At 41.2% G+C, this 15071-nt stretch overlaps 1 protein-coding gene across 2 annotated transcripts in view; it reads right to left on the bottom strand.

Annotated features, from left to right (window-relative positions):
- PPM1H (protein phosphatase, Mg2+/Mn2+ dependent 1H) overlaps positions 1–15071 on the bottom strand; it is a 202460-nt gene that overhangs the window by 99744 nt on the left and 87645 nt on the right. For both annotated transcript variants that reach the window (XM_034770456.1, XM_034770465.1), the window contains exon 2: positions 2980–3148. In XM_034770456.1, coding sequence (XP_034626347.1) covers positions 2980–3148 — 169 coding nt within the window. The remainder of the gene's footprint in view (positions 1–2979; positions 3149–15071) is intronic.

The raw sequence follows: 15071 nt of genomic DNA on the forward strand, positions 1-15071 counted from the left end.
AAACAAAATCCTATCATATTAAAAATACAGTATCCTTAGCACTGAGACAACACCAAAGGCAGATACAGATAAAAGATCTGCTGTGCTTTAAATAATACAAATAATTAATAATAATAATAACAACAACAACAACGATGTGACATCTTGTCTTTTTTCATAGGTTCAGTCCAGAACACACACAACCAAAAAACCACCTCTGCTATCTGCTGGAGCAAGACTGCCCTCTAGTAGCAAAATTTCTCTAGCCATATGCTCCCTCTTTTGGGAAAATATTATATTTGCAATTTTAAAACTGCAAGCACTAGTCAGATACATGACTTTGTAAGGTGCACTGCCCCATAGTGCTAATACATATTATAGCATCCTCTTGTGGTCTCTATTTAGCAAATATGGAGGTAGATCTGTAGACAGGATATATAAAGAAAATGTATCAAGGATGGGATAGCAAATAATACCGTAAATATTGTCATGCTATCACAGAGACCTATGGTGCCTCACCTGGAATACTGTGTTTGTGGTCAACCTCTTTCAAAAAGACAAATACAGCAGAAATTGAAGAGGCCCACACACAGGTAACAAAAATTAGAATTATGGTAAAACTTCTGTGTGTAGGAAGATTGTAAAGATTAGGACTGTTCACTTCAGAGAAGAAAGGGCATAAGAGTAGTAAATTAAATATCAAATAGTATGGAGAAAGTAAACCTCAGATTCTATAAACCGTTTTTCATAACATGGGAACATGTGGACATTTAACTAGGCTGGAAGTCAGCAAGTTTAAAACTGATAAAAAGAAATAGTTTAAAAACGTAATTAACTTGTGGAACTCTGTCATGGAGAAGACAATGAGAACATCTACTGATTAATGAGTTACATTTAGATAGAATTAAAAATCGTGTAAACGAGGGATAAAAAACCACTAACTGCCTTTGAGTTGGAAAAACATATTCCCTTTGGGTAAACTATTACGTAAATAGACAAACATAAGGTTTTTACCTTCCTATGAAGCATCTGATTGTGGCACCAGTTGGAGACAAGAAACTAGATTAGATGGAATATTAGTGTGATCTGGCATGATGCTTCCTATGCTCCATGAACATCAAAACAGTATATTAGGCAGGAAGACAAAAACAGATGCAACAGTTAACTGTATATGTAACAAATTAGTACTATACTGCAGGATACTAGCATGGTCTTCACTTGTTTTAAAATGAAATACCAAATGAGGTACACATGTGCAATTACTGTGTGTACAAGTCATGCATTGCATGTTTACATGGCTATTATGATCATTTGTGCATGCAAATACTGAATAGATTTGCTGAATCTCAGTGTTTGTTTGAAGCAAGATTAGTTCAATGCATAACTGAATGACTATTTTGCCTATGCAATTGAAAGTTTAACTTGTTAGGACCTTGACAAAATCTTGAGGAGCTTGAATAACATTTTTAAAAAAGAGTCTTATTACTATTTGATGTCATCATTCTCTGCTGTCCTGATGTCTTGAACAATTTCAAACCCACTCTGATCAAATAAAAAGATTCCTCTGTCCCAGTTTTCTTGGTTTTGATGTTTAAGACCTTCCCACACCACCTTTTACCTGTTCAGACCCTCAGGGCAGAGACTGTCTTCTACTTGTTTGTACATACGTTTCTGTAATTGAGAAGTTCCACATATATTTATGGTGCCTTTAAAATAATAATCCTAGTTTGTGAAAGACTGAGTGAGAAATGAAACTGAAAACATCATGGGGAAGATTGCTGATCTGACAGGCAAACAAGCACCTAAATGGCACCAACGCATGCATTCTGTTATCAACACATCACATTTCAGTGTCGTATAGTGTCTGCCTACACATACCACATACAGTATATTCTACAATGGCTAAGGCTACGATTATGCACCAGGGCTGGAGCTGTCAGCAGGCAGCCCCGCAGCTTTCAGCCGCTGCTAGTGGCAGCTCCCAGCAGCTCCTAGGCACTGGGCAGCAGAAGGATCCCGGCGCTCCCTGAGGGTCCCCCAGAGTTCCCACTCGCCACTTGGCTCCCTGCAGCAGCCCAGCCGCGGCGGGGGATCCCGCAGTATTTCAGCCGCGGCGGTGCACCCCCCACAGCATTTTAGCCACGGTGGGCAGGGAGGAGACCCCAAAGCCCACAGCCGCTGTGGCTGCTGGACCTTCCTCCTCTCCATTTTGTCAAGGATACTTTTTAGTAAAAATCATGGCTAGGTCATGGGCGTCTGTGAATTTTTGTTTATTGCCTGTGACCTGTCCGTGACTTTTACTAAAAATATCCATGACAAAATCTGAGCCTTAACAATGGCCAATCTCCCACTGATTGCAAGAAACCCTCTATTTGACTATTTATGTCAAAATCTGCCCACAGGAGAAATTTCTTCCATACCCAAGGCTCTCAATGATTAGCTTATATCATGAAATACATATATCCTTTTAACTCCTATTTATATATAAATATTGAGACTATTTCTTTTATGAATCCTACTAAGCTCTCGCTATAATATCTTGTGGCAGTGAATGCCACTTGTTAAATATGTATTATAGTAAAAAAGTATTTCCTTTTATCTGTGTTAAATATGTTGCCTTTAAGTTTTGGTTACGTTCTCTAGGGCTTGTGTTATGAGAAAGGATCGACAGGTCCACCCAATGGGCCTTCTCTAGATCCTTCATTATTTTATATACCTCTAGCATGTCCCCTATCGTTTTTTGTCTCCTCTTTAAATTAGAAAGCCCTCTAAGTGCGAAACATTTTGCAGTATGTGAAATTCAAAATCCAAAAGTGGAGCTAAGTAAAATGAGTGAAGCTTTCTTTGATAGCGCAGAGCCAATTAGGCTACAGAGGGATAACAAGAAAATCTGCAACACTTAGCAAGAATTCTTGGGATTTTCCATTGGTCTTACACCACTGTCTACTTATGTTAGTTTGTATTTCTGTTCTGACAGCAAGATGAGTGGAGGTTACTTACTGAGTTTTCTTTCAGTTGTAGTCCTTCTCCATTTGGCAATGAGGATCTTCGTTTGGTGGACGTGTTTTTGTTTGGTGTGGAATTGGTGCCCCCAGTTTTCTTCTTTACAAAAAGCATTTCACAACTTGCTTGGTCTTCATTGTGTGTGCTCTTCCCTGCATTTATTACCCTAGAAAAAGCAAAAGGCATGTTAGTTTTAGCAAACCTCAGAAGCTTCTATCACTGTTTGCTAAGTGACTTACCAAAAATCAAAGGAATGTGGCCAGAAGGTTTCTAAATACTCATAAACTTAAAGTTTGACCTTTGACATTTATGAGCACAAGATTTCTTTATGAGATTTTTCATAAACAAGCAAGCATTTGGAGCAGTACAAATTGAAAAATGTAAATGAGCATTTCCAGACAACTACATGAGCATTAATTAACTGAATATTTCTACGACTTATCCATACAAGGAAAACAATTTTAAACCAAAATTATACTGGACAGATGTCTGATGAATGGATGAGTCTGGTAATGTTTGTACTTCCCAGCTAAAATACAAAAAAGAAATTTATAATTGCTCTTTCAGTTTAATTCATATACCTACAATCACCCTCTAATAGCTATGGTTCATAATGGATAGGTCAGCTCCAGGAATCTACTCTGTCCAGTTCCTCTGAGTGGTACAAGCAGAACATATCTACCAAATAGAATGCTCTCCATACTGATGGCACAGAATGGAAGGAAGTGACAATTATAAAGCACTTACTCTTAAATTTAAAAAAATAAAGAAACAGTAGGAGAGATGGTATGTGGGATGCAAACTTCAAAAAGGGTACTCCTGTTTCCTGCTTTGACAGGCTGCCAGAGGTTACTTGTACTATGATGAAGTGAAAGGCGTGCATTTTACAGCTCTCTCTTTCCAAATTCATTTCTCTAGGCACAAAGTTTGTAATGCCGTGCGCATTTGGGACATGGTGGTGTATTGTTGCATCAATGTGTGTCACTGCATGATAGAACATTGTTTTTCAGAGGCAACATTATCACATTTGTGTCAATAGCCCAAGTAAATGCAGAATTCTCATAGTTCTGCGTGCCAAGCCTGTAAAACCTGGGGCAGACTCATGAAACCAGGGCAGTTCTGTGAATTTCAAGATAGACGATAATCTCAACACCCAATAGTCCGCAAACAGAAAGTACAGGTCATAATATTTGCTAACAGTAGCTCTATCAGACACTTTATGAAACAAAATGATAGATACTCTGAAGTACGAATTCCATAAAAAAGAGCTTTAAAACCATGAGCATAAGTACACCTCCCCGATATAACGCGACCCGATATAACACAAATTCTGATATAACGCAGTAAAGCAGTGCTCCGGGGGGAGGAGGGGAGGAGTGGGGACTGCGCACTCCGGCAGATCAAAGCAAGTTCAATATAACGCGGTTTCGCCTATAATGCGGTAAGATTTTTTGGCTCCCGAGGACAGCGTTATATCGAGGTAGAGGTGTATTTGATTCGAGTATTTCAGAGCTTGGACGTCAGTTAACAAACAAATGAACAAGCTCAAACCAACCTTAGATGCAGATTAATTATGCATTGTTTCAATGTGTGTGTTTGTACTATGTATGTTCAACAGTCCTGGAAGGTGAGTGTGTACTGACCTGGATGTACAATAGCCTCAGATGTGTGAGGAACCTGTACAACATGGAATTATGTCCCGTTATAATATAAAGTTATTTCCCTTTTGATTAAATGATTGTCTTCTTCCAAGAACACATTTTCTAACCCATCCCACCCTTTCTCCAAACTGTTAAGTGTTCTTGACAAATCATTGTGTGGAGGGAGTTTTGGGCCAGATGGGGCTTTTATTTATTTAAATACATTGCACACTCCTGATAACCATGTGAAAGTACATGAACAACCTGGAGGCATCTCACAACCCATTTAATAAAATCAAACACACCTGATTCCTCGGTCGCTGATACTTTTACCACAATTTGTATACCACATTTTACACTCTTTGAAAATCCTTAATCCAAATTGTGGTGGGTTTTTTTTAAATGGGGAGGGAGAAGGAGAACCACACACACACACACACATACACACACAAAAAGACCAACAGTCCACTCTGGGCATCATCTTACCTATTCTTACCAGATTAGAAAAATTCCAAATTTCATGTCACCCCATTTTAAGATACAAATATCTTTCTTTATTGTATATAAATGAATATTTTTTTCTTTTAGTAAAAGCAACTCAATTGTACCCTGAAAAACGACACAGCCACTAACCATAACCATACTCGTGAATGAACAGATCATTGAACACCACCAAATGTTACTACGCTGCAATCTGACATACAAGAATTTGATTGCAGTTAACATCTGTATGCATATACCACCAGCTGTTTGCAAGGGTTTGTTGTACATAAATATCAACTGTGGATGAAACCATTTTGAGACACTTGCAAGTAAGGGATTAAAGGATGTGTAGTTTCAAGCTATCTTTCAGCAGTTTTGCAACTCTGATTAACTCTTATGCCCAATATTTGCCAAGATGGAGTTTAGATCTTTGGGTATAATGGGTTTCTGGTCTGAATGCACATCATTTTCTGGATGCATTTGGAAGGCTGCGGTGTGATTTGAAACAGAAGACATGAAAGTACAAAGACATCAGGGTAAATAAGCCAGTGGATATTAACTCCCTGACTGCCAATGTGACCAATTAGCTAAAAGCATCACTGAGCAACAGAAAGCCTAACTAAAGTACTGTATTATGGCTTCTAAATATCTTCCAGTAGCTTAGCCCATCACTTTCTCCTCAGCGTGGCTTGAAAGCACCATTTAAATCATGAACTTAAAAAGCTAAAGGAAAAGAAACATTAAAGCAGCAAAGCTGAGCACATAGGGTGTTCTTTACTGTGAGTCAATACTATTAGCTGCACCTGTTCTGCATAGATCCCAGAACTGCCCTAACTCTGTACTTAATGCTAGACTAAGAACTACTATTGAGAGACATATTGTGCCCTTCAGGGCTTGTTAGGTCACACACACACACACACACACACACACACACACACACTTTATAAAGCTGCTTTATCAAGCAAACCTCTCAAGGAACTGAATGGTTCCAAAAGGCTGAAAAAACAAAGTGACCCAATAGTAAGTAACCTGGTTTGGCAAGGCAATTACCATTAAATATCTGAAGCTTTGTACTTCACTAGTCAGATGTGCCCATGCGTGGAACTAGTTGGTAGAAAGGGACATGAACAAAGGAACTTGGGACACGTTCAAATTACGGCTTAGGAGGACCCTGAAAGCTATGGTCTGGCCATCTAACTCTTCTGTGAAGGATTTCAATGCCTCTTTAGCCTTTGTCTGATTAACTCCACTCTGTCTTCTCTGAAAAGGTTCTCTTATTCTGGAAATTCTGATGGAAACTTGAAATATCACAATGTAGCAGTTCTTTCCATTCAGTGCCTAGGCATCAAATGCTGCAGCTTCCAGGCACTGAATGTGGCTCTAACCTGATGCTGGACCATCCCCGTACCCTCACACAAAAAGGCCTTGAACTTCTGCCACTTTTGGGAAAGGGATTCAGTGAAGGTCCAGGCTTCCCCGTCCTCCCCCAAAGCTTGGGGTGCATTTGGAGCATATATTGTTGGTAATACCAACTTTTCATGCTCAGCACAGAAACCGATAACACCTTCTGGACAGCTTCAAGCAGCTCTGGGTGTTTTCTCCTGCTTTAAATCCTTTAAGCAAATTCTTGGCCAAAGAGATGAGCCTTGCACTGCAACATGAAGACAAAAGAAAATTGCTCCTGAATTTGGAATTCATAAGTATCTGCTGGCTTAGAGTTGAGATGACAAAATATTTTAAAGCTAGAAATCAGTGTTTTAAAGTTTTGCCCAATAACTCAAATAACTAGTGTATGCAAAACATTGTCTTTAAAGTATTTAAACAAACTGTACGTCACCTTAAAGACATAGGCTCCTTTGAAAACCTGAACCTATGGGAATTCAATGAAATTCAATGGATTTGGGCACCTAACTCCCTTATGGATGTGATTTTAAAAGAGGCCTATTTATTAAAGATCCAGATCATAACTGGCCCAGAGCTGATGATGTACAAGCAGGTGTAGATGCTACTGATGTGCATGCTCCCCTCCTCTCCGACTCCCAAAGGCAGTCGTGAGTCTGCCTCTCTCCTCCACCATCAGACTATAGAGAATAGTGCTGGTATTTTTTCCCTCCACTTCCCACTCCCACAAAGCTATGGCTTTAAAACTACAATATCACTCCAAAATGTGGTTGCTTAATTGTATTTTAGAAAGCAGAATACGATCAAAGAGCTTTAAAAAAACTCAAAATATTTGTAAAAATAAACAAAGACTTTATATATATAAAAAGGAGAGGAAATCCAACAAGATACATCAGCAAAACATCCAAGTTTCTTGCTTATACACCTCTACCCTGATATAATGCGACCCAATATAACGCAAATTCGGATATAACGCGGAAAAGCAGCACTCCCGGGGGGGGGGGGGCAGGGCTGCATGCTCCAGTGGATCAAAGCAAGTTCGATATAATGCAGTTTCATCTATAACATGGTAAGACTTTTTGGCTTCCAAGGACAGTGTTATATCGAGGTAGAGGTGTACAACCATAGTGCATGAAACAGATAATATAAAGATGTATTACTAAGTTTCAGAAAAGTTCCTTTCACCTTATTTAGAGCAGAATATGCTTTCTTTTTCCACACTGAAACAGTACAATCTTTCCTTCTGTTACCCGACACAAGTGTTCTATTTGTGTATCTGTGTTTCAAATGTCAGTGTACCTGCATTTTGCTCTATGAACTGGAGAAAGTACAACAAACTTTGTTTTTATAGTGAAAATTTGGCTTCTGATATTATTTCTGTCAGAACTGCTGGACTAAGTCCACATTGTGAACTAATGGGAGACCACTCCACCATATATATAAACCTGCCATGGACAAAACTGTGGGATGCAATTAGGATGACCAGATAGCAAGTGTGAAAAATCAGGACAGGGGGTGGGTGGTAATAGGTGTCTATATAAGAAAAAGACCCAAATATCGGGACTGTCCCTATACAATCAGGACATCTGGTCACCCTAGATGCAATGTACAACAAAGACCCAAAATGAAGGCCACTAAAAACTATTAATCCTGGGAACTCAAAATGGCAAGGGATTCTTTCCTTTAGTGCAAATAATCCTTTCTATGATCAGTTTCATTTTTTTAAATTTCTGTTGTAACTAATTTTGAATAAGAAAAGTGAGGGGAAACCAAATTGGTATGAACCATAGAAGTGACTCTGGGACTAAAGAAAGTGACATTGCTTGAAACGAGGAATATTTAAGAGTTATTCATGCCATGAAAAAAAAAAAATCTAGCTGCACAGGGATTGCTTAAGAAGCTGTTCAATGTCACAACATCTTTAACTATGCTTCCCAAGCAACAGGGAATATGAAAAAAAAGCATTTGGAATAACGGAAGTGCAAGCAAAAATTAGGTAAATGCAATAAGCATTTAGCAACAACCACCTCCTGCCAGCTCTGCAAAAATGAAGAGTAGGTACCCAGGTGGGTGGTTATTTTGTTACTTCTATAGCAATAAGCAATAGTCCAAAACTGATTGATATTGAACCTATAGAGACAGATGTGCGGCCAGAAAGTTATGAGACTTGAGGATTCAGAAGGTTTTAGTGGTTGCATCTTTTAAGTCAGCGTAACAGTCTCTTTTCTGGGTCAGAGTGTCGATCTTGCTATTTTTTGGTTCCTGGGCATTAAGAATACAAAATCAAAGCACAAAAAGAATAAGATCCACCGAAGTGGTCACTGGTTGAGAAACCTGGCTCTATGCAGATACTACACCGAATTCTTTCCCAGGTGTCTGGCTGGTGGGTCTCGCCCACATGCTCAGGGTATAACTGATCACCATATTTGGGGTCGAGAAGGAATTTCCCCCAGGTCAGACTATAAGAGACCCTGGGGTTTTTTGCCTTCCTCTGCAGTATGGGGCACAGATCACTTGCAGGTTTAAACCAGTGTAAATGGTGGATTCTCTATAACTTGAAGTCTTTAAATCATGATTTGAGGACTTCAGTAACTCAGAGGTTATGGGTCTGTTTCAGGAATGGGTGGGTGAGGTCCTGTGGCCTGCAATGTGCAGGAGGTCAGATTACATGATCCTTATGGGCCCTTCTGGCCTTTAAGTCTATAGTCCAGGTTCTTATAATCAGAGTACACTTGGACAGGGTACAGGACCCTTTCTAGATAGGAGCACCACTCTTCAAAGGCAATCTTAATTGCCAGGAGTTTTCTACAAATTTTTAAATTTTGTTCTGTGGGTGAGAGTCTCATGAAATAAAAGAAAAGTGGACACATGGACGTAGCAATCATTGAGGACTGCGCTTTTGGGATAGCACCACTTCAACTGCCAAGTTAGAAACACCTGCTTCAATGATGAAAGCTTGTGTGGACTAATATAGGAGCAGTGGTAAATGCAAGTTTTAATTGCTTGTAGGCCTGGTGGATCTCGGGAATGCCGAGGAACATGGTGTCTTTGCAGAGAAGGGCAGTGAGGGAGTGATCAGTTCCAAGAACTTCAGGGTGAATAGTCGATAAAAGTTTGTGAACTTCAGGAAACATTGTAATTTGTGAATGTTCTATGGCACTAGCAACCGAAGGACTGTCTTTACCTAGCATGGCTATTTCAATACCAGCAGGAGATAGGATGAATCCAAGGAATTCTATGGCGGATTGATCATAGGTACATTTTTCTAGCTTATTGTAGAGGCCATGTTGGTATGGCCTCTTTGGGATGGAATGGACATGCATGGTGTGTTGTTAAAAAACAAAAAAACGCATGTCATCCGGGTATGCAACCACATATTGATCCAGAATGTCTCGCAATACAATCATTAATAAAAATGTTGGAACCTTGCCTTGCATCACACGATACTCAAAGTGACTGTAATGAGTTCAAAAGGCAGTCTTCCATTCATCCCCAACTCTAACACATACTAGGCTGTATGACCCACTGTGGTCCAGCTGTGTGTATTCCTGAGCAGCATTCACTCAGTCCATTAGTTCAGGGTAGTTTTAATAGGTATTGATTTCAGATGTTGACCTGTTTCACAGCCTGATAACACTGGTCTACAATTTTTGAGAAGCCGTCTGCTTCAGAGATAAAATGTGCTATTTATTATGTATTTTGATGGGCTGAATTCAAATATGACAATTAAAACAACTGATTGGCTACTGTTTCTAAGATATTTAAGTTTTTACATTTTATGTCTATGTATATTGTGTAGATAGTAGAGTTTTAATCATAAATTGTAAACCTAGGTCTTTTCATGGGTTTATGGTTGCTTTACATGATAATATTTCACCTGTCCTGTTTATGTAACACTTTAAAAATCAGCAAAAGGGTTATATAAATAAAATTTATTATGAAACAAAAGGCTAAAAACTATTATGTACATAGTTTAGTCCTATTCAGTGTCTACTCGGCACTTCTTGGCTTATCTCTTGTATTCATTAAATGGAGCATCTCTTGTCACTGACCAGCAATAGTCTGCAAGCATTGCTGGGTTCCATTTGCCCTGATAGCGTTTCTCCATTGTTGCAATGTCCTAGTGAAATCACTCGCCGTCCTCGTCGCTCACTGCTCCGCAGTTCAGTGGAAAAAAATCTAGATGAAAGTGCAAAAAATGTATCTTTAGTGACCTGTTGCAACCAAGGCTTTTGTATGCCTTGAGGAGGTTTTCCACCAACAACCTGTAGTTGTCTGCCTTGGTGTGTCCGAGAACATTTATTGCCACTAACTGGAAGGCTTTCCATGCCGTCTTTCCCTTGCCACGCAGTGCATGGTCAGATGCATCATCTTGAAGAAGTTCACGAATCTGAAGACCAACAGAGACACCTTCCTTTATCTTAGCTTCACTTAACCTTGTAAATTTTCCATGGAGGTACTTGAAAGCTGCTTGTGTTTTGTCAATGGCCTTGACAAAGTTCTTCATCAGACCCAGCTTGAGGTGTAAGGATGGTAACAAAAATCTTTCTTGATTCAACAAGTGGTGGATGCTGAACACTTTTCCTCCCAGGCTCCAATGACTGTCGGAGTGGCCAATCTTTCTTGACGTAGTGGGAATCTCTTGCATGACTATCCCATTCGCAGAGAAAACAGCAGTACTTTGTGTATCCAGTCTGCAGACCAAGCAAGAGAGCAACAACCTTCAAATCGCCACAAAGCTGCCACTGATGTTGGTCATAGTTTATGCACCTCAAAAGTTGTTTCATATTGTCATAGGTTTCCTTCATATGGACTGCATGACCAACTGGAATTGATGGCAAAAAACATTGCCATTATGCAGTAAAACAGCTTTAAGACTCATCTTCGATGAATCAATGAACAGTCTCCACTCATCTGGATCGTGAACGATGTTGAGGGCTGCCATCACACCATCGATGTTGTTGCAGGTGACAAGATCACCTTCCATGAAGGAGAATGGAACAAGATCCTTTTGACTATCACGGAACATGAAAAGCCTAACATCACCTGCCAGGAGATTCCACTGCTGTAGTCTGGAGCCCAACAGCTCTGCCTTACTCTTGGGTAGTTCCAAATCCCTGACAAGGTCATTCAGTTCACCTTGTGTTTATGAGGTGTGATTCAGAGGAGAAGGATGGGAGAAAATGTGGGTCCTGTGACATTGATGGTTCAGGACCAGAAGTTTCATCCTCTTCCTCGTCTGACTCAAGTGAGAATGATTCTGGTGCATCAGGAACCGGCAGTCCTTCTCCGTAGGATACTGGGCATATAGCTGATGGAATGTTTGGATAATGCACAGTCCACTTTTTCTTTTTTGACACATTTTTCCCAACTGGAGGCACCATGCAGAAGTAACAATTGCTGGTATGATCCGTTGGCTCTCTCCAAATCATTGGCACTGCAAAAGGCATAGATTTCCTTTTCCTGTTCAACCACTGGTGAAGATTTGTTGCACAAGTGTTGGAGCATATGTGTGGAGCCCACCTCTTTCCTGATCTCCAATTTTGCAGCCAAAATAAAGGGGATAGGCTTTCTTAACCATAGTGGTTATACTGCACTTTTGTGATGCAAAAGTCACTTGACCACAAACATAGCAGAAGTTATCTGCACTGTTCACACAAGTACGAGGCATCTCTGCTCACTTTGGCTAAACAGAAATGTGTCCCTTTGCAAAATCAAACACTGACAAATAAGAGAGCACAACACTGTATGATTTCTAGAGCTGATATAGGGCAATTTGTTCAGCAGAGTGATGTAAACTTCGTTATGATTGCATCATCCATGACTTCTAGGAATAACATGATGCAATTCATATCATGTATGACGCAATACCAGCTTCAGATTGCATCATTCATTGTTTTGCCTAAAAAGCAAGTACTGTCCAAACCCAGTCAGATTTATTCATAGATCCAGTCAAAGATGTATTTTAGTCATTTCTGGTTTAAATTGAGATCCCTTTCCTTTATAACTCACTTATCCTCTGCCATTCCCAAGTCAAGGGTCGTATATACTGACCCAATAGCAGATCTTGAAAACTAGAGCCAATCAACAATTTGAAGCATCATTTTCGTTCTCAGTGACCCAAAATTAGTAAAGTTTGACTACATTTATTTCAGAAGCATTTTGGCTGTAGAGCAGTGTAATCGATGCACAGTTGGAGGCTTCCTTAAGACAGAAAGACAGACAGAGATAAAAAGGAGACTGGCACCCCGGCAGGCAAGGTGGACTTATGCATAAAGCCCTACGTTCTCCTGTACGTAGGTGTGCAGTCCGGCTAGTTCAGGCTTGGACATGGCATATAGATGCCTGAATGGAATGTTTGCCCCTGGTTGTAGTCAAATGGGCAATCAAAGTCTTTGTGTGGTGGCAAGGGGCCTGCATTTTTGTTTTCTTTCCATCTGAAGACATCACTGTAGTCACGGTATTTGGATAGAAATCAAGGACCAGGATCAGTGGGTGGCTCTGTTGGGCTACTCCAGCTTGCAACAGCTGGGGAACTACTGAGCGCTGCCCATTTCCTGGGCTCAAGCAGTGCTGCTGGCAGGATTCGGGGGTGGGGAGGGGAGTCAACTTTTAGTTTTTGCCAGCAGACAAGGGGGTTGTGGAGGGCCACCACAATATATCCAAGGTCACAGGGAAGTTGGGGAACGGATGGTACTGAACTGTAGGGTCTCTCAATGATTTTGGATAGGTAAACTTGAGAGGAACGGTTTCCATGATCACTGGTGCAGAGGATAAGAAGAACCCATTGAACGTCTCTATTAGCCCTGGAAAGGCTTGGTCGACAGGGGAATCTGTAGTACCTGGGCTGCTTCTGTATTAATAAAGTTGTCTGCTACATCAGTCCATAAAAGTCCTCTTTGGAGGTTGTGGTTGGGGATTCCCCAGGATTCATAACTCAACTAGCACTTGTAGGTCAGTGCTGGTAACAGGAACCGCCGTGTGTTCCAGCCAGGACCTCAGTGCAGGGTTCAGAGGAACACTGTCAGGATGCCCCGGGTTAACCCCTTTTTCCGAGCCTGGGCTGGCTCATTTCTCAGATTCCTTCAGGCTGGGCTCCTTGTGGGACAATTGGAAATATTGTTATGGTGAGCCAGGTCATACTAAGGCAGAGTAAGGTGTCATTGGTGCTCTCTCTAGGAGCAAGTTGCTGTCGGGTCAAATCTACCTGCATTGACTCAACGGGCTGAGGGACAGCACGTACCAGCTTGGGTGACAGTGCAGCTGGACAGGTCTTGTGCATACTGTTCTTTGCATGGAGCTGGTGGGCTTGCCTCTCCCCCAGTGCCTAATTCTCAGCAGCCGGCTGCTCGTTCTGCGCTTGCAATGCTCAGTTGTCTGTCTGCAGATGGACTGCCTTCTCATGCAGTGCCAATGCCCCTTAGGGAACAAGGGAATCCAGTGGGTCCCATCCTCGGTCCCAAGGAGCTGGAGTGGTCTGAGCAAGCTGTGAGGACTGGGGCCCGGGTGGTCAAGCTTTATGGTCAGAGTCAGGACTAGAGCTGGGGTCATGGATGGAGTCAAGCCAAGGGTCAGGGGGAGAGTGATGGAGCGAGGCAGGAAAGCAGGAACCTGGAAGCGGAGAAGGATCTGGGATAAGGAGGGCAGGAACAGGCCAGGAGGCAGGAACCAGGAACAAGTAGGAAGACAGGGCTCAGTTGAGTAGGCAGGCTCCAAAATGACAGCCAACCAGAGATCCACCTAGTTGCTCTGACAACTTCCTGCATCTCCTCCTGGCTTAAGTAGTGCATCTGAGCAATTGGTGGGGCTGGATGTCTCCCCCAATCAGGAGCTTTGCGAGCTGAGCCCTTTATGAACTAGAACTCCACTAACCCCCTTCTCCACTGGTGAGCTGCCAGGTGGCACCCACAGTCCGATCACTGCCTGGGGACAAAAACATGGAGATATACCTATCTCATAGAACTGGAAGGGACTTTGAAAGGTCATCGAGTCCAGCCCCCTGCCTTCATTAGCAGGACCAAGTACTGATTTTTGCCCCTGATCCTTAAGTGGCCCCCTCAAGGATTTAACTCACAACCCTGGATTTAGCAGGCCAATGCTCAAACCACTGAGCTATCCCTCCTCCCCTTGAATCCATGGCCCAGGTTCAAGACCAGTGATCTCTAACACCTAGGAAGATCTTTAGTGGAGCTTTCTGTGTAAGGATCTAACCTGGTAGGCTCTGCCTTCAGACTGGTGGACATTTGTGTTTATGAAACAACAAATCAAAACACCAAAGAGAACTAAATCTCACTTCTAGGTTTCTGCTATTTAGGAGGCAAACAAAGAGCACCTATCAGCGTTGGTGAAGGCTATAAGTAGTAACAAGATGTTAGGGGACTTAAAATTGAAGCAGCAGAAATTAACAACAAGGAAGGAGAACTGGAAAGGCAAATGTGTGTATTTAAGGGACTAGACTAGTACAAAATCATGTATAAATAAAAAAATTGTTATATTGAATATATATGAAATATATAAAACATTTTATATATGTATATATAATACATATATAAAACAAAGTCAAGG

This window comes from Trachemys scripta, chromosome 1 (genome assembly GCF_013100865.1).
Source record: "Trachemys scripta elegans isolate TJP31775 chromosome 1, CAS_Tse_1.0, whole genome shotgun sequence".
Classification (NCBI taxonomy): Eukaryota; Metazoa; Chordata; order Testudines; family Emydidae; genus Trachemys; species Trachemys scripta.